Source organism: Tachyglossus aculeatus, chromosome X4, assembly GCF_015852505.1.
Source record: "Tachyglossus aculeatus isolate mTacAcu1 chromosome X4, mTacAcu1.pri, whole genome shotgun sequence".
NCBI classification, from domain to species: Eukaryota; Metazoa; Chordata; class Mammalia; order Monotremata; family Tachyglossidae; genus Tachyglossus; species Tachyglossus aculeatus.
In genome coordinates this window covers 55,037,804-55,055,854 of record NC_052098.1, presented here as the reverse complement: position 1 = coordinate 55,055,854, position 18,051 = coordinate 55,037,804, and the positions used below count along the sequence as shown (strand labels likewise).

Sequence of the window (18,051 nt, the reverse complement as noted above, 5' to 3'; positions counted from 1 at the left end):
TCTTGCTGTGGGGGCGATACTGGGACATCACCACAAAAGGTAGTTCCAGTCTGGATCTGGAGAGCTGCGGGACTGCCCCTGAGGCCAGAGGAGCCCCCTGAGATGCCTCGGTGTCCTTTCCTTAGCTGGCCCACTGTCCTGAGGGAATGAGCTGGTGGAGTTGATGGTAGCTCTGCTTGCCTCCAGCAGCCCCCCTCCTCCTTGCCGGCCATTGGCTGTCCCACGGTGGCAGAATCGGGAGGCTGAGGCCGGATTGGGCCAGATTGCAGAGGGGGAGGATGATTCCTCAACCTACCTCTCCAGCCCCACCTTGTGCCTAATCTATAATTCCCACATTTCCTCCTGCCTCTGGGATATCTTCCTCTGGATCTCCCACCAGACCCAATCCTCTTTCACTCTAAACCTACTCCTTTATATTTCCTCATCCCTGTCAATAATGCCACCCTCTTTCCTGTCCCAGAAGACTGAAAGCCTGGTGCTAGTCCAGCATAGCTTAATGGATAGAGCACGGGCCTGGGAGTCAGAAGGACTTGGGTTCTAATTCTGGCTCTGCCACGTGTCTGCTGTGTGATCTTGAGCAAGTCGCTTCACTTCTCTGTGCCTCAGTTACCTCATCTGTAAAATGGGGATAAGAGTGTGCACCCCATATGGGACAGGGACTGTGTCCAACCTCATTAACTTGTCATCCCCAGTGCTTAGAACAGTGCTTGGCACATAGTAAGTACTTAACAAGTACCACAATTATTATTATTACTATCCCTCGCTGTCTTTCCGCGCTCGCATTCTATCAAGCACTAAATATTGCTAGTTATTCCTCCAACGTTTCCCAGGACCACCCTTCCTCTCCATCCGAACAGCTACCACCCTAGCTTAAGTTTAGGTCATACTGCAGTTAGATGATCATATCAGCCTTCTCACTGGACTCCCTGCCTCCAGCCTCTCTCCACCTCCTTAAATCTGTATTACCCATGGCAGCACGAATCATCTTTCTGAAGTGTCATATTACCCATGGCAGCACGAATCATCTTTCTGAAGTGTCACTGGACACAGGTCTCTAATCCTCTCCCTTCAAAGCCCCACTGAGAGCTCACCTCCTCCAGGAGGCCTTCCCAGACTGAGCCCCCGTTTCCTCTCCCCCTCCCCCCCACCCTACCTCCTTCCCCTCCCCACAGCAACTGTATATATAATTGCACAGATTTATTACTCTATATTGTACATATTTACTATTCTATTTATTTTATTTTGTTAATATATTTTGTTGTCTGTCTCCCCCTTCTAGACTGTGAGCCCGCTGTTGGGTAGGGACCGTCTCTATATGTTGCCGACTTGTACTTCCCAAGCACTTAGTACAGTGCTCTGCACACAGTAAGCGCTCAGTAAATACATTTGAATGAATGACGGACAGGGGAGCCCTGGGCTGCTCCAGCCCCGTCTCCCGTCCTGTCCCGTCCCGTCCCCTTCCTCTCCCAGATGCACGTGGGCCGGAGCCTGCCCGCTCCCCCCACTCCCATTCCGCCCTCCTGCCCACCTGAGCCGGGGGCCCCGGGCCCCGAGACGGCCCAGCAGAGAAGCAGCGTGGCTCAGTGGAAGGAGCTCAGGCTTGGGAGTCAAAGGTCATGGGTTCTAATCCCAATCCTGCCACTGATCAGCTGGGTGACTTTGGGCAAGTCACTTGACTTCTCTGGGCCTCAGTTGCCTCATCTGGAAAATGGGGATGAAGACTGAACCCCAAGTGGGACAACCTGATTGTCTGTGGTGTGGCCTGGACAAGTCACTTCACTTCCCTGTGCCTCAGTTGCCTCACCTGTAAAATGAGGATTGAGACCGTGGGCCCCCCGTGGGACAGGGACTGTGTCCAACCCAACTTTCTTGTATCTACTCCAGCGCTTGTATCTCCCCCAGTGCTTAGAACAGTGCTCGGCACATAGTAAGCGCATAGCAAATACCATCATCATCATCATGATCATAATCCGCCGGCAGGCTTGCCGGCCCCTGGATAAGGGCAAGGGGGGACCCCGGGCCCTGGAAGCCCCAGATAACGTTGGGTGGGGTTGGGGGGTCGGGGGAGAGGGGCTGAGGCCTGGGAAAGACAGTTGCGAGGGCTGCGGCTGGGGAGGCCTGGGCACATTGGAGAAGCAGCATGGCTCGGTGGAAAGAGCTTTGGCTTGGGAGTCAGAGGTCGTGGCTTCTCATCCTGACTCCGCCACGTCTGCTTTGTGACCTTGGGCAAGTCACTTCACTTCTCTGAGCCTCAGTTCCCTCATCTGGAAAATGGGGATGAAGACTTTGAGCCCCACGTAGGACAACCTGAACACCTTGTATTCCCCTCCCCCCCAGCGCTTAGAACAGTGCTTCGCACATAGTAAGCACTTAACAAATGCCATTATTACTATTCAACCACTTCCAGTGATGGCCCATCTACTGCTGTGTGATGATAATGATTGTGGTAATTGTTCAGCCCGTAAGTGCTAAGCACTGGGGTGGACACAGGGATGATCAGATAGAACACAGTCCCTGTCCCACATGGGGCTCATAGTCTAAGGGAGAGGGAAAAGTTATTTAATCCCCATTTTCCAGATGAGGAAACTGAGGCAAAGAGTAATTAAATTAACCTTCCCAAGGTCACACACTGGATAAGCCGGGATGAGAATCCAGGTCCTCTTCTGACTCCCAGGCCTTTTTTTTTTTAATCCCTGTTTTACAGATGAGGTGACTGAGGCCCAGAGAAGTGAAGTGACTTGCCCAAGGTCACGCAGCAGACACTTTCCACTAGGCCGCCCCTCACTACTGGTTTCAAGGCTCTTCATCAGCTTTCTCTACCTTACTATCAGCTCTCTTTACCAGCTACTCCCTAGCTTGTGCTCCTCACCCTCGGCTTCAAGGCTCTCCATCACCTCGCCCCCTCCTACCTCACCTCCCTTCTCTCCTTCTACAGCCCAGCCTGCACCCTCCGCTCCTCTGCTGCTAATCTCTTCACCATGCCTCGTTCTCGCTGGTCCCGCCATCGACCCCCGGCCCACGTCATCCCCCTGGCCTGGAATGCCCTCCCTCTGCCCATCCGCCAAGCTAGCTCTCTTCCTCCCTTCAAGGCCCTACTGGGAGCTCACCTCCTCCAGGAGGCCTTCCCAGACTGAGCCCCCTCCTTCCTCTCCCCCTCGTCCCCCTCTCCATCCCCCTCGTCCCCCTCTCCTTCCCTTCCCCACAGCACCTGTATAAATGTATATATGTTTGTGCATATTTATTACTCTATTTTACTTGTACATATCTATTCTATTTATTTTATTTTGTTAATATGTTTGGTTTTGTTCTCTGTCTCCCCCTTCTAGACTGTGAGCACACTGTTGGGTAGGGACTGTCTCTATATGTTGCCAACTTGTACTTCCCAAGCGCTTAGTACAGTGCTCTGCACACAGTAAGCGCTCAATAAATACGATTGATTGTGCTCTTTGTTCCTCCCAAGCTTTCCTTCAGACTACACCTCCCTCTTTGGGTTCTGCTTTCGACCCTTTGGTCACAGCCTGGAACTCTCTCCCTCCAGAAAAATCACCTGACCTCAGTTCTCCCATCTTCACAGCTCTCTGAAAATCCCACCTCCTCCAGAAAGCCGCCCCGAATTCATTCGTGGCACCCCAGTTGCATCAACCCAACAGTTAGCGCTTAGATATTCTTATCCTCGGTATTTATGGACGTGTGTACGTGTTTAGGTATTTAATTCCTTTATCAATTTCATCCTGATACATTTGCTCTATTTCAGAAGCAGCGTGGCCTAGAGAGCACAGGCCTGGGAGTCAAAGGACCTGGGTTCTTATCCCGGCTCTGCCACTTGCCTGCTGAGTGACCTAGGGCAAGTCACTTCACTTCTCTGGGCCTCCGTTTCCTCATCTGGAAAACGAGGATTCAGTACCTGTTCTTCGTCCTCCTTAGACCGTGAGCCCCATGCGAGACAGGGATCATGTCTGATCTGGGTTCAATCCCCGACATCTCCACCTATGATTGCCAGAAGCAGCATGGCCTAGTGGATAAAGCACTGGCCTGGGAGTCTGAAGGACCTGGGTTCTAACCCCAGCTCTGCCACTTGTCTGCTGGGTGACCTTGGGCAAGTCACCCTAGTTCTGTGCCTGTTACTTCATCTGTAAAATCAGGATTAAGTCTGTAAGCTCCATGCGGGACAGGGACTGTGTTCAACCTGAGCGCTTAGAGCGGTGCTTGACACATAATAAGCGCTTAGCAAACACCATCATTATTAATACTACTATTAGTATTATTAGCACCTCATTGTTTGGCGCATAGTAAGCGCTTCCTGACTATAACTTCCTGTTAAATTCTGGTTAAATTCCTGCACCTGTTATTTGTCAAGAATTTTTGTCACTCTTGTCTACTCCATTAGATTGTAAGCTCCTAGAGGTTGGAAAGTGATGGTGTATCTTGCTTCGGTTATATTCTCCCAGGTGCTTAGCACAATGCTACCAATGACGGTGATGAGTGCTGCACGCATAACATTCATTCATTCAATCGTATTGAGCGCTTACTGTGTGCAGAGCACTGTACTAAGCGCTTGGGAAGTACAAGTTGGCAACATATAGAGACGTTCTCTACCCAAAAGTGGGTTCACAGTCTAGAAAGGGGAGACAGAGAACAAAACAAAACATATTAACAAAATAAAATAACACTCTTACAGGGCCTGCTGACGCCGATGAAGCAGCGTGGTCTAGTTGAAAGAGCCCGGGCCTGGGACTCAGAAGGACCTGGGTTCTAATCCCAGCTGCGCCACTTGTCTGCTGTGTGATCTTGGGCGAGTCACTTCACTTTTCTGGGCCTCAGTTACCTCATTTGTAAAATGGGGATTGAGACAGTGAGCCCCACGTGAGGCAGGGACTATCTCCAGCCTGATTAGAGAAGCAGTATGGCCCAGTGGCAAGAGCCCAGACTTGGGAGGACATGGGTTCTAATCCCGACTCTGCCACTTGTCTGCTGTGTGACCTTGGGCGAATCACTTAACCTCTCTGGGCCTCAGTTACCTCATCTGTGAAAGGATGCTCGAGACTGTGAGCCCCAGGTGGGACAGGGGCTACGTCCAACCCGATCAGCTAGTGTCCTCCCCAGCTGTTGGAATAGTGCTTGACACATAGTAAGCGCTTAACAGATACCATTATCATTGTTGTTATGTCGTTGCCAGCGGGGAAGGAAGAGGTGGAGGAACGGCAGGGGACTGCATCGCTAGCCCCACAGGGGCTGCTGTTGCCGCTGTCCTCATGAGACCCGAGACCCGATGGGCCGGGTGGTGACCACCCTCCGGGATGGACTCTGAGCAAGTCACCAGGATGGCGGAGAGGGTCGTACGCCCCATCGGCGGCGGGGGAGGAGCAAGGCTGCTCCCAGCTGCCTCCCTGACCCGGCCCCGCCCCCTGCAGTTGTATGGCTGCAGCGTGGCCTAATGGATAGAGCCCGGACCTGGGAGTCAGAAGGTCATGGGTTCTAATCCTGACTCCACCACTTGTCTGCTGTGTGACCTTGGGCAAGTCACTTCTCTGTGCCTCAGTTACCTGACCTGTAAAATGGGGATTGAGATCGTGAGCCCCTCGTGGGACAGGGACTGTGCCCAACCCGGTTTGCTTCTACCCACCCTAGCACTTAGTACAGTGCCTGGCCCGTAGTAAGCGCTTAACAAGTACCATCATCATCATCATGGCCACCAGCTGTGGGTTGGAGGGGCCAGCAGTGGCAGCGGGAGCGACATTGTCAGAAGGAAGAAGGAGAGGAGGAGGAGGTGGGATTCTCTATGATCTTCTTAGCCCGGTGGCAAGTTGGATCGGCCATTGTAAACCCGCAAGAGGATGGAATGCAGAGAAGATGAAGTGGCGTTTATTGTAATCAGTCAATTGGTGGTGTGTGTTGAGTTCTTACGGGGTTCAGAGCACTGTACTAAGCGCTTGGGAGAGGTCAGTTGAGTTGGTGGACACGATCCTGGCTCTCAGGAAGCGTAACTCAGCCACAGTGGAGTAGCGTGTGATCTAGTGGACAGAGCATGGGCCTGGGAGGCAGAGGCTCTGGGTTCTAATCCTGGCTCTGCCCCGTGCCTGCTCTGTGACCTTGGACAAGTCACTTGACTTCTCTGGACCTCAGTTACCTCATCTGTAAAATGTGGATTCAGTACCGGTTCTTCCTCCTACTTAGATTGTGAGCCCTGTGGGGTACAGGAACTGTGCCTGTCCTAATTATCTCGTGTCTTCCCCAGCGCTTAGAACAATGCTTGACACATAGTAAGTTCTTAACAGATACCACAATTATTAATAGACAGAATCAGCAGCAGTGCAAACAGCTGGGTTCCATAGACATTCCTTGCTCTTCCCAGCTTTTCCTCTTGAATCTCTCCTTGTGATTCCACTCCCCTCTCCTCCACTATTTTCATTATTTTAATTTTTATATTACCATATTTTTAAAAGGTCCGTGTTCGAAATCACAGCAGTAGCTCCTAGCTATAGCTTCCTCAGCGAACAGAACCTTAATTTACGAATATGTAAAAGAACCCGCTGTAGTTGCATTTGGCTTCTCGGACATTTTGCGATGCCGCTTAACAAGACTGACGTCCTTGGTGCAGGAGGAGTTGGACATTAGGACACTGCAGACCAAAAATCGCAAGCTGGCGGAGATGTTGGATCAGCGGCAGGCCATTGAAGACGAGCTGCGTGAGCACATCGAGAAACTAGAGCGGCGGCAGGCCACGGATGACGCATCATTGCTGATCGTTAACCGCTACTGGAGTCAGGTGTGGCAGGTTTTTCTGTGCTCATTCTCTCACTTTGGGGCATTTCCTTTTTACATGTTCCGAGAGCGATGCCTTCTGCCTTTTTTCACCGATCCCCCCTTTTGTCCCCCAGTTTGACGAAAACATACGTATTATTCTCAAACGGTATGATCTGGACCAGGGCCTTGGGGACCTGCTCACAGAACGAAAAGCTCTAGTGGTGCCAGAACCAGAACCGGATTCGGACAGCAATCAGGAACGGAAAGATGAGAGAGATCGAGGTCAGTGTGGGGGCCCTGCTATGGCCCAGGGGGCACCTGGAGAATCTGGTGGGAGGAGTGTCTCGCTACCCACCTCTCACCCGCATCAGTCGCTCGCATTTATTGAGCACTAACTTCGTGCAGAGCATTGGACCGAGCATTTGGGAAAGTACAACGGTAGACAGACACATTCCCTGCATACGACAAGCTTACAGTCCGGAGGGGGAGACCGACGGTAATATAAGTAAGTTACAGATATATACATTAGTGCTGTGGGGCTGGGAGCGGAGAGGGTGAATAGAGGGAGCAAGTCAAGGAGATGCAGAAGAGAATGGGAGAAGAGGAAAGGAGGGCTTAGGTAGGGAAGGCCTCTTGGAGGAGATGGGCCTTCGATAAGGCTTTGAAGTGGGGTAGAGACATTGTCGGTTATGAGGAGGACGGGCGTTCCAGGCCAGAGGCAGGGCGTGGGCGGAAGGTCGGCAGTGAGATAGACGAGATTGAGGTACAGTGAGAAGGGCTGGGTTGTAGTAGGAGGGTAACGAAATGAGGTGGGGGGTTAGGGGGGCGGCGGCAAGGTGAAGGAACACTTTAAAGCCAATGGTGCGGAGTTTCTGTTTGATCTGGAGGCGGGTGGGCAACCACTGGAGTTTCTTGAGGTTTGGGGAAGCGTGGTCTGTACGTTTTTGCAGGAAAATGATCTGGGCAGCAGAGTGAAGTATGGACCGGAGTGGGGAGAAACAGGAGGCAGGTCAGCAAGGAGGCCGATAGAGTAATCAAGGCGGGATACACTGGCCTGGAACGCCCTCCCTCCTCATATCCAACAGACAATGACCCTGTCCCCCTTCAAAGCCTTATTGAAGGCATATGTCCTTCAAGAGGCCTTCCCTGACTAAGCCCTCTTTTCCTCTTCTTCCACTCTCTTCTGTGTCTCACTGACTTGCCCCCTTTATTCATCCACCCTCCCAGCCCCACAGCACTTAAGTACATATCTCAAATTTATTTATTTATATTAATGTCTGTCTTCCCCTCTAGATTGCGAGCTCATTGTGGACTGGGAATGTGTGCGTTAAATTGTACTATACCAAGCGCTTAGTACAATGCTCTGCACACAGTGAGCTCTCAATAAATATGACTGACTGACTTACAAATTGAGACTCCACATCGGCAGTGGAGTTGATGGTTCTAAGATTTTAATCTCCCCATTGAGATTTTGCCCTCTCTTTTATTTATTTTTTGTTTTGGTCTACAGGGGAAGGACTGGAGCCGGCTTTCTCCTTCCTTGCTACTCTGGCCAGCAGCACCAGTGAAGAAATGGAATCCCAGCTGCAAGAGCGGGTGGAATCCTCCCGTCGGGCGGTGTCCCAGATCGTGACCGTCTATGACAAGCTGCAGGAGAAAGTGGAGATGTTATCCCACAAGCTAAACAACGGAGGTGAGGTGCCTGAGTGGGGTCGTGGATGCCACCGCTCAAGCAACCCAGCGGGCACAAAGTTGATTCCTAGTCCATCCTTAGTCCTGGAATGCTTCGCCATCATGAAAAGAATGAGGGCAGTCGTAATAGTGGATACAGTTGTGACCTTCCTTTGTATCCTGATGAGGTTGGTACAATGCCCAGCATGGTGTCTGAGACATTTCCGGGATGGGTCATTCGACGTAATTCACTCTGAAGGAAAAACAGTTATTCTTTCGTTCCTTGACTGCTTCTGCATAGCTCTACCTGTGCCTTAAGGAGCGGCAGTGCATGTTGTGCTAGCTGAGGCTTTTTTTGGGGGGTGTCTCTGGGTCTAGCCCAAAACAACACGCTGTAGAAATCAAAGCTGCAAGGTCTCTTTTGGTGATGGAATGTTGAAACCTTGGGGCCATTTGAAGTTGGACACAGTTCTGTCCTTGGAATCCAGTAATAACACAAAAAGGAAACTTTCTGTCTTTGCTTCTCTCTTTCATATGCAGGCAATAATTTGGTATTAGAGTGGAGACATTTAGGAGGGAAGTCAGAAAGTACTCCAGGTGGGATTATTATAGCATTCATTTAATCACATTAGACAATCATAGTGTTTTGATAGTCCTGTATTTTTCTTGTTTAAAATGCCACTAAATGTTGTTGTAATAGTAATTTTCCGAAGGGCACCACGTGAATGCAAAATGACTACCATAATCTTCCCACTGTTATTATATTGTACTCTCGCATTCACATAGTACAGTGCTCTGCACACAGTAGGCATTCAGTAAATGATTGATTGATAATCCTGACGTATTGTTAAGTATATAGTAAAATTCCCAGCTGCTGAATTTCCCAACTGATTCCTTGGTTTCACTATTAATATTACAGACAAATGTAAAAATGTTCCAGCCCATGGCTCGTTGTTTTAGCACCGTTCCACATCATCATTATTATTTTTGTTGTTGGTATTTTAAGGGCTTACTTATGTGTCAAGCACTTTTCTATGCACTGGAGTAGCTATAAACCAGGTGGGGGACAGTCCTTTTCCCACATGGGGCTCACAGTTTGTCAGGGAGGAGGATGCAATCCCCATTTTGCAGTGGAGGAAACTGAGGCACAGAAATGTTAAGTGACTTGACCCAAGTCATATGGCAAGCAGTTGGCAGAGCCAGGATTAGAATCCAGGTCCCCTGACTCCGAGGCCCATGATCTTTCCAGTAGGCCACACTGCTTGGCCATTCCTAAGTAGCTAGTAGCAGGCAATTGGCTAACTACACAGTTATTTTTAAAACTTGAGGGTTTTTTTCCCTAGTGTATGTAAATTATGTTTCCTTGTATTTGAAAGTAGTAAACATATATGAGTATGTGTAGTAGAGGCGCTCAGAAGTGTCCCCTTTTTGATGGCGCACATTGTAAAGTGGTGAGATTTGACTCCAGTACTATTTACCGTCTAAATTGGACATTATAGCTGCAGATTCAAATGTTTTTGACAGATCAGTAAAAATTAGCATTCGTTTCTCTCCCATTTCTGCCCTGTTCCTTTGCAAGTTTCATTTGAACATGAATAAATCACTTAGAGCCATGTTTTAGGGCGGGCACCAATTTCTGTTAGAAGCCACACTATACGGTTGTAATAGATGGGGAAAAAAACCAAAGAAATTCTGAATGTTTGACGTTTACTCCATTTAACTTTAGACTAGTTGGTTTGCTTTGTCTGAGTTGCTTAGAAGCGAGAGAGTGCTATACTATCTGTGGGGAAGAGGATGGTTATTTGAGGTTGTGCCTTGGGTCGGCCCAACGCAGTGACCGTCTGTTCTCTTGTGTGGAGCATATTTATACGTAGACATTTGGGTGTGGAGCTCTGTTCATGCTTGCCTTCTCTGTCCCCAGCCTGGAAGGAATTTATGTCTCCTGCCATTCCTCTCCAAACTGCCTGGAGTGAGTTGTCTACACCCACTGCCTCAAGTTCCTCTCCTCCAATTCTCACCTTGACCCCCTCCAATCTGGTTTCTGTTCCTGTCACTTCACAGAAACCATCCTCTCAAAGGTCACAAATGATCTCCTTCTTGCCAGACCCAGAGGCCTCTGCTCCATCGTAATGCTCCTTGACCTTTCAGCTGTTTTTGACACTGTTGACCACCCCCTTCTCCTGAAGGCACTGTCCAACCTTGGCTTCACTGCCCTCTCCTGTTTATCCTCCCGTCTCTGTGGCCGTTCATTCTCAGTCGCTTTCTCTTTCACGGGCTCCTCCACTGCCTCCCACGTGCGTGTCCCTCAAGGTTCGGTCCTGGGTCCCCTTCTGTTCTTCATCTACACCCACTCCCTTGGAGAACTCATTTGCTCCCATGAAGCCATGGCTTCAACTATCACCTCTAGGCGGATGATTCCCAAATCTACATCTCCAGCCCTGATCTCTCTCCTGTAGTCTCGCATTTCCTCCTGCCTTCAAGACATCTCTATTTGGTTGTTCTGCTGTCACCTCAAACTTAACGTGTCTAAATTTGAACTCCTTATCTTCCCACCAAAACCCTGTCCTTCCTTTGGCTTTTCCATCACTGTAGACAGCACCACCATCCTTCCTGTCTCACAAGCCTTTAACCTCGGCGTTATCCTTGACTCCTCTCTTTTATTCAACCCACATATTCAGTCTATCACTGTATCCGGTCGGTTCAACCTTCACAACATCGTTAAAATCCGCCCTTTCCTCTCCATCCAAAAACCGTGATCATGTTAATCCAAGCATTTATCCTGTCCTGCCTCGACTACCGTGTCAGCCTCCTTGCTGACTTGCCTGCCTCCTGTCTCTCCCCACTCCAGTCCATACTTAATTCTGCTGCCCAGATCATTTTTCTATAAAAAACATTCAGTTCATGTTTCCCCACTCCTCAAGAACCTCCAGCGGTTGCCCATCTACCTCCACATCCAACAGAAACGCCTTACTATCGGCTTTAAAGCACTCAATCACCTTGCCCCTCGTATCTCACCTCCCTGCTCTCCGACTACAACCCAACCCTCTGTACTTACTGTACCTTAATCTTGTCTATCTTGCCTCCGACCTCTCACCCACATCTGCCTCTGGCTTGGAGCGCCCTTACTTATCATGTCTAATGGACGATTGCTCTCCCTGTCTTCAGGGCCTTGTTGAGGGCCTATCTCCTCCGGGAGGCCTTCCCCGAATGGGCCTTCATTTGTTCTTTTCCTGCTTCCTTCTGCATCGCCTCGACTTGCTCCCTTTACTCATCACCCCACAGCACTTACGTACATATCCGTAGTTTGCTTGTATTGGTGTCTGTCTCCCCCTCTAGACTGCAGGCTCGATGTGGGCGGGGAATGTCAAATTGTCGTGTTTTACTCCCCCAAGCACTTAGTACAGCGCTCTGCACACAGTAAATGCTCAATAAATACGGTTGATTGATTGATTGTGACTGACCGCTACCATTTTCTTTGTCCAGATGGTCTTATGGTGGAGGAAGCAATCCAAGAGCTGAACACTCTCCTTTCACACGAGAATGGGCGGCTCCAGGAGTTGGCAGATCTCCTGCAGGACAAGCACCGCACCATGTCACAGGAGGTATTTGACAAGAGGGTTTGAGCTGGGTTCGACCTCCGCCTGGAGCCTGGCGTCCTTACCCTGGCTACCGAATGGATAGGAAGGGCATTGTTCCCTGCAAGAAGGTGTAGCCTAGGGCAGCATGGGTTTGAAGAATCTGAGATTTGAGGGAAAGTTTAAAGGAGGTACTGCACATTGGCCAAAATAATGCAAGATTTCATATCCATGTGCTTTATACTTTTAGGATTCTTTGATGAGCTTGGGCTGCAACAGACAAAATGACAGCATAGCTGAGGTTGTTAAGAGCGCTCCCTGAGGTGGACAAATTGATTAGCCTTGGAGTCCACATTTAGGTATCTTCTGAAATTCAAGAACTGAGAGGAGGGGGAAGAAGGGAATGGTCACAGGTGATGATGCATTGACTGGTGCTTCCCTGGGGTCACCAACATTCCACTCTCTATATTCTATCAGGGTTAGGGTAGAGGCGGAAGTCATTTTGAGTGAAAAGTGAAACCTGTCTAGTAGCTACCGTCTAGCAGGCAGAAGTCGGCAAAGTGTGTTCTCTTGACTTTAGAAGACCTGTCTCAGCACTTCATAGGACATAGGACCGCTATTAATCAAACAGTCGTAGTTTGTCAAGCGCGTACTGGGTGCAGGGTACTGAGCTAAGTGCTTGTATTCCCCCACCCACAAAGAGCTTACAGTCTAGAGCGGGAGACAGACAGTAATATAGATAAATTGTGGATGTGTAACTAAGAGCTGCGGGGGAGGTGGTGGTGAGTAAGGGGAGCAAGTCAGGGCGACACAGAAGGGAGTGGGGAAAGGAGGAAATGAGGGTGTATTCGGAGATGGCCTCTTTGAGAAGATGTGATTTCAATAAGGCTTTGAAGGTGATTTCAGTGTGACTTCAATAAGGCTGTTAGAGCTGCAAAGGGACTGCATTCTAGGCTAGAGGCAGGATGTGGACGAGAGGGCAGCGGCAAGGTAGATGAGATCAAAGTACAGTGAGTAGGTTGGCATTAGAGGAGCGAAGGTGTGGGCTAGGTTGTAATAGGAGAGTGGTGTGGTGAGGTAAGACGGGGCAAGGTGATTGAGTGCTTTAAAGTCAATAGTGAGGAGATTTTGTCTGCAGAGCTGTAAGGGCAACCACTGCAGTTTCTTGAGGATTGGGGAAACATGGACTGAATGTTTTTATAGAAAAATGGTCTGGGCAACAGAGTGAAGAAGCATGGACTTGAGTGGGGAGAGCCAGGAGGCAGGGAGGTCAGCAGGGGGGCTGATACAGTAATCAAGGCGGGATAGGAGAAGTGGTTGGATTAACGTGGTACCAGTTTGGATAGAGAGGAAAGGACGGATTTTAGGAATGCTGTGAAGGTTGAACTGACAGGATTTAGTGTAGATTGACTATGTGGGTTGTATCAGAGAGAGGAGGCAAGGACAACACCAAGGTTAAGGGCTTGTGAAATTGGGAAGGATGGTGGTGCTCTCTACAGTGACAGGTAAGTCAGGAGGAGGATAGGGTTTGGAAAGATAAGGAGTTCTTTTTTGGACAGAAGTTTGAGGGGATGGCAGAACATCCAAGTAGAGAGGTCTGGAAGACAGGAGGACTCTGCAAGACTGCAGAGAGGAAGAGAGATCAAGGCTAGAGATGTAGATTTGGGAATCATCTGCATAGAGGCGGTAGTTGAAGCCATGGGAATGAACAAGTTCTCTAAGGGAGTCGGGGTAGGTGGAAAACAGAAGGGGACCCAGAACGGAACCTTGAGGACCACCCATAGTCAGGGGATGGGAGGCGGAGGAGGAGCCCACGAAAGAGACTAAGAATGAGTGACCAGAGAGATGTGGGGAGAACCAGGAGAGGACAGTGTCACTGAAGCTGAGGTTGGATAATATTTCCTGGAGAAGGGGGTGGTCGATAGTGTTGGAGGCAACTGAGTGGTCGAGGAGGATTAGGATGGAGTAGAGGCCTTTGGATTTGGCAAGAGGGGAGATCATTGATGACCTTTAAGAAGGTGGTTTCTGTGAAGTGAAGGCATGAAGTGCTTAAAAGTTGTAGTAATGATAACAGTATTTGAAGCGCTTCCTATATGTCAAGCATTGCTCGAAGCACTGGGGTAGTACCCGTTGTGGGCAGGGATTGTCTCTATTGCTGTATTATACTTTCCAAACACTTAGTACAGTGCTCTGCACACCGTAAGCACTCAATAAATATGATTGAGTGAATGGTATTCACACATGGGGCTCACAGTCTGTGTAGGAGGGAGAACCGGTATTCGATCCCCATTTTACAGTGTTTTGCACACAGTAACTTCTCAATAGGTGCCATTGATGATGTGGAAACCGAGGCACCGAGAAGTCGTGCCCAAGGTCCTTCAGCAGGCAGGTGGCAGAGCTGGGATTAGAACCCAGGTCCTATGACTCCCAAGCCCCTGCTCTTTCCACTACATGTTGTAGTTGGGCCACCCCAAGGACAGAATACAATTCAGAATATAATGTAAGGCAGTTGTGTGATTCTGACTGTAAACTTGGGACAAGTATTATAATCCAGGCTTCGCCACTATAACTTAGTTTGGCTAAATCGTTAGCCTTCTTGTGTTTATTTCCTTAACTGTAAAACGAATGAAAAAGCAACAACATTGTCCTAAGCTAAACATTCTCATGATGGGCATTATTTAAATATACAGCTCAGTATTAAAAATAACTATGTGGCTAACTCTGTAGGGTGTCTTTGGGATATCACCCTGGGTATACGCAGTAAGCATGGCTGCAGCTCCCCTAACTTTGACTCTGTACCATATACTAAGGTCTTGCTTCCTGAAGGGGCAGGAGTGTGAGGGCTAAATATTCCCAAATTAGTTCTGTGCTAATAGACATAGTATGGGAAGCATCATGGCCTGGTGGAAAGAGCACAGGCCTGGGTGTCAAAGGACCTGGATTGTAATCCTGGCTCTGCCAGTTGCCTGCTGTGTGCCCTTGGGCAAGTCACTTAATTTCTCTGTGCCTTGGTTTCATCATCTATAAAATGGGGATTCAGTGCCTGTCTTCCCTCCTACATAGACTGAGAGCCCTGTGTGAGACGGGGACTGTGACTGACCTGATTAACTCGTAACTATTCCAGCACTTCAAAAATAAAGTGCTTAATAAATGTCATAGTAATAATAATCATTATCATCATTAGTTAATGGGACTTCCTTGTCACCTTGAAAATAATGGCTAATGATGGCTCCAGAGCTGTCCACTGAGTTGAGTTTGACCTGCTTTATCGGATTTTCCCTACCTGTGGTTACTTTGTGCATTTTGATTGCTGCACAATAACAAAGGCCACAAAGGGAAGTGGGTGTGTCGGGGGGGGGGGGGAGGGGAATGGGACGACAAAGAAACAAACAAAAAAGGTTTTGATGGACTGCGGTAATGAGGAAAAAATGAAAATGGACATTTTTATGAAGTCTTAGGAGAAGCAGAGTTCTTAAAGGAGTCTAACATTGTAATGAATGTAGTTAAGCTGATCTTCCATAGGGAAAATGCACAAGTTTCTCAGCGGTAGTGGAAGGGGAATTTCAACTTTGGAAATTCTGATAATTGTCCTTTCATGGAATTTGACACTACAGAGATAGTCCAGAATTCCAACAAGTGAGTTAATTATATGCTGCGAGAAAGGTATACAAACACTGGCATAGCCCTTCATATGGCTCCAAACGGCTACAATGGATAGAAAGGTGATCTTTATCACAGTTTGGCCTCTTAACTATTCTTCTGCCATTATTGCTGGGTTTTTTTTGTTTGAAGAATTATTATTAATATTATTGTATTTGTTTAAAGCACTTTGTGCAAAGCACTATTCTAAGCGCTGAGTTAAATATAAGGTTTATCAGGGTGGACACAGTCCCTGTCCCGACTTGGAAGCTTGGGAAGAGTCCCTTTCAGTAAAGAGAAGACCTTTGAGCCAAGGAAAGTAATACAGAGCTGAATCATTATTAGGTGTGAAGGCGAAAGTTGCTGAAGGTGTGTGGGTGGGGGTAAAAGCAGGGAGCGACATGGTTCAAACAGCAAACGTGTTCTAATTTCCCGTTCCAAATATTTCTGACATGACAGCAGGGATGAGAGCAGATCAGTCTTTTTCCCTATGTGGAATGAAATGTTGCAAGAAACAAAAGATAAAACTGGATTACTGGATTTTAAATCTAGTCCTGAAATTTGGATCCTATCTCATTTGCTTAGACTCTTTGGAATGTTTACTCTTTATCCATGCTCAGCCAGTCTAATGTTGGAGCAGACCTTTTGAGATAAATATTAGAGCTCATCATCGATGGTGTTTATTGGGTCACTACTGAGTCACAGGCACTGTACTAAGGGTGAGGGAGAGTACAACACTAGCTAATATCTGTTCCTTACCCTCAAGGAGCTTACTAACCAATGTAAAATTATTTATAGATGGAAAAACAGGTAGAAGAAGGTATAGAAGGAAAAGGCAGGAAGGAGATGGCAGTTGCTTCCGTAGGTTTTTTATTAATACAGCTACTATTTATGCAGGTGTGAGGCACCTAAATAAGGTGAGAAGAGCAGAGATTTTTATGATGTCCTTGAAGTCTTATTCTCAGGGTGAGTTCGATTTAGTAGCAAAACAGAAAAGTCAAAATAGCATTTGATTGGCAGTTGTTAAAAATAATAATAATTGTATTTTTTTAAAGCAATTACTATGTTCCAAGCCTAAGTTCTAAGTGCTGGGGTAGAATCAAGATAATCAGGCCAGAAATGCTACCTGACCCACCTAGGGCTCACAGTTTAAGTAGGAGGGAAAACAGGTATTGCATCCTCCTTTTATGGCTGAGGAAACTGAGGCACAGAGAAGTTATGTGACTCGCCTAAGGTCACCCAGCAGGCAAGTGGCAGAGCTGGAATTAGAACCCAGGTCTTTTGTCTTCCAGGCCATGCTCTTTCCACTAGGCCATGCTGATTCTCTGTTGTCAATCAGTTGTTCTTAATGGTGGTGCCATTTGAGGTAACAGGATGGGTGGATAACTATTGCCATGTGGGATGGGAGTTTTTCCTCTCAAAGGTGGCCTTACATTCCTACTCTAGAGCTATTCTTCTTCAAGAATAATAAAAAGGTGGCATAAATACATACTCCCAACAAATAATCCTGATGGAGGAAGAAAGGTTGGAAACTGTCAGGCAGGAGTTCATTCATTCATTCGTATTGAGCGCTTACTGTGTGCAGAGCACTGTACTAAGTGCTTGGGAAGTACAAGTCGGCAACAATATGACTATGTGCCAAGCACTGTGGTAAGCTCTTGGCTCCCAGTCCCATGCTCTTTCCGTTTAGACCACACTGCCTCCCCAATTTTTTCTGACCTGTTGGGAGAGAAAAAAGGGGACCATTTGCAGGGATGCTACTGTTCCAGCTTTAGTCCTCATGTGTCGGGGAGAGAAAGAGATGGATGCTGTCTTTTTGTAACAAAGCATCTCTGTTATGGTCCATGGGCAGGGGGCTAGAGCAGAGGGATTTGGAAACTCAACTAGAAAATACCAGGTGATCCCTTTCTAACCCAGGCACCTCAATTTCCCCCTGGGTGTTGGTTTTCGACCCCAGTTCTCCAAGTTGCAGGGCAAAGTGGAGACTGCAGAATCTCGAGTTTCTGTCCTGGAGACTATGATCGAAGATCTCCAGTGGGACATCGACAAGATCCGTAAGAGGGAACAGCGGCTAAACCGGCACCTAGCAGATGTCCTAGAGCGGGTACGTACGGATTCCGTTCCAATCTTCAGCACCCCTACAGAGAAAAACAAAACTACCTGTACAGAAGATAAACCTGGAGGTGGGCTTTGGGGCTACCAGCTGGGAGGAATTGGGGCACGGGAGTGGAATCAGAGGATCTCGGAAATAAAATCTTTGTCCTCCTCAGGTTAACTCAAAAGGCTATAAGGTGTATGGAGCTGGGAGCAGCTTGTACGGAGGCACGATCACTATCAACGCTCGCAAGGTAAAGTCGGTGGCTAGTGGGTGGTGTTCACCTGTGCTGTTAGGCCAGTCTTTCAGGGGGAAGCGGGAAGCGGT

The 18,051-nt window shown here is 48.3% G+C and overlaps 1 protein-coding gene across 5 annotated transcripts in view; it reads left to right on the top strand.

Moving 5' to 3' along the window:
- Positions 1 to 18,051, top strand: part of RNF20 (ring finger protein 20) — a 44,970-nt gene that overhangs the window by 7,335 nt on the left and 19,584 nt on the right. For 4 of the 5 annotated variants that reach the window (XM_038769450.1, XM_038769451.1, XM_038769449.1 and 1 more), the window contains exons 3-9: positions 6,599 to 6,766; positions 6,879 to 7,026; positions 8,255 to 8,437; positions 8,956 to 9,012; positions 11,899 to 12,017; positions 17,587 to 17,733; positions 17,900 to 17,977. In XM_038769450.1, coding sequence (XP_038625378.1) covers positions 6,599 to 6,766; positions 6,879 to 7,026; positions 8,255 to 8,437; positions 8,956 to 9,012; positions 11,899 to 12,017; positions 17,587 to 17,733; positions 17,900 to 17,977 — 900 coding nt within the window. The remainder of the gene's footprint in view (positions 1 to 6,598; positions 6,767 to 6,878; positions 7,027 to 8,254; positions 8,438 to 8,955; positions 9,013 to 11,898; positions 12,018 to 17,586; positions 17,734 to 17,899; positions 17,978 to 18,051) is intronic. The other variant, XM_038769453.1, reaches the window with a different exon arrangement.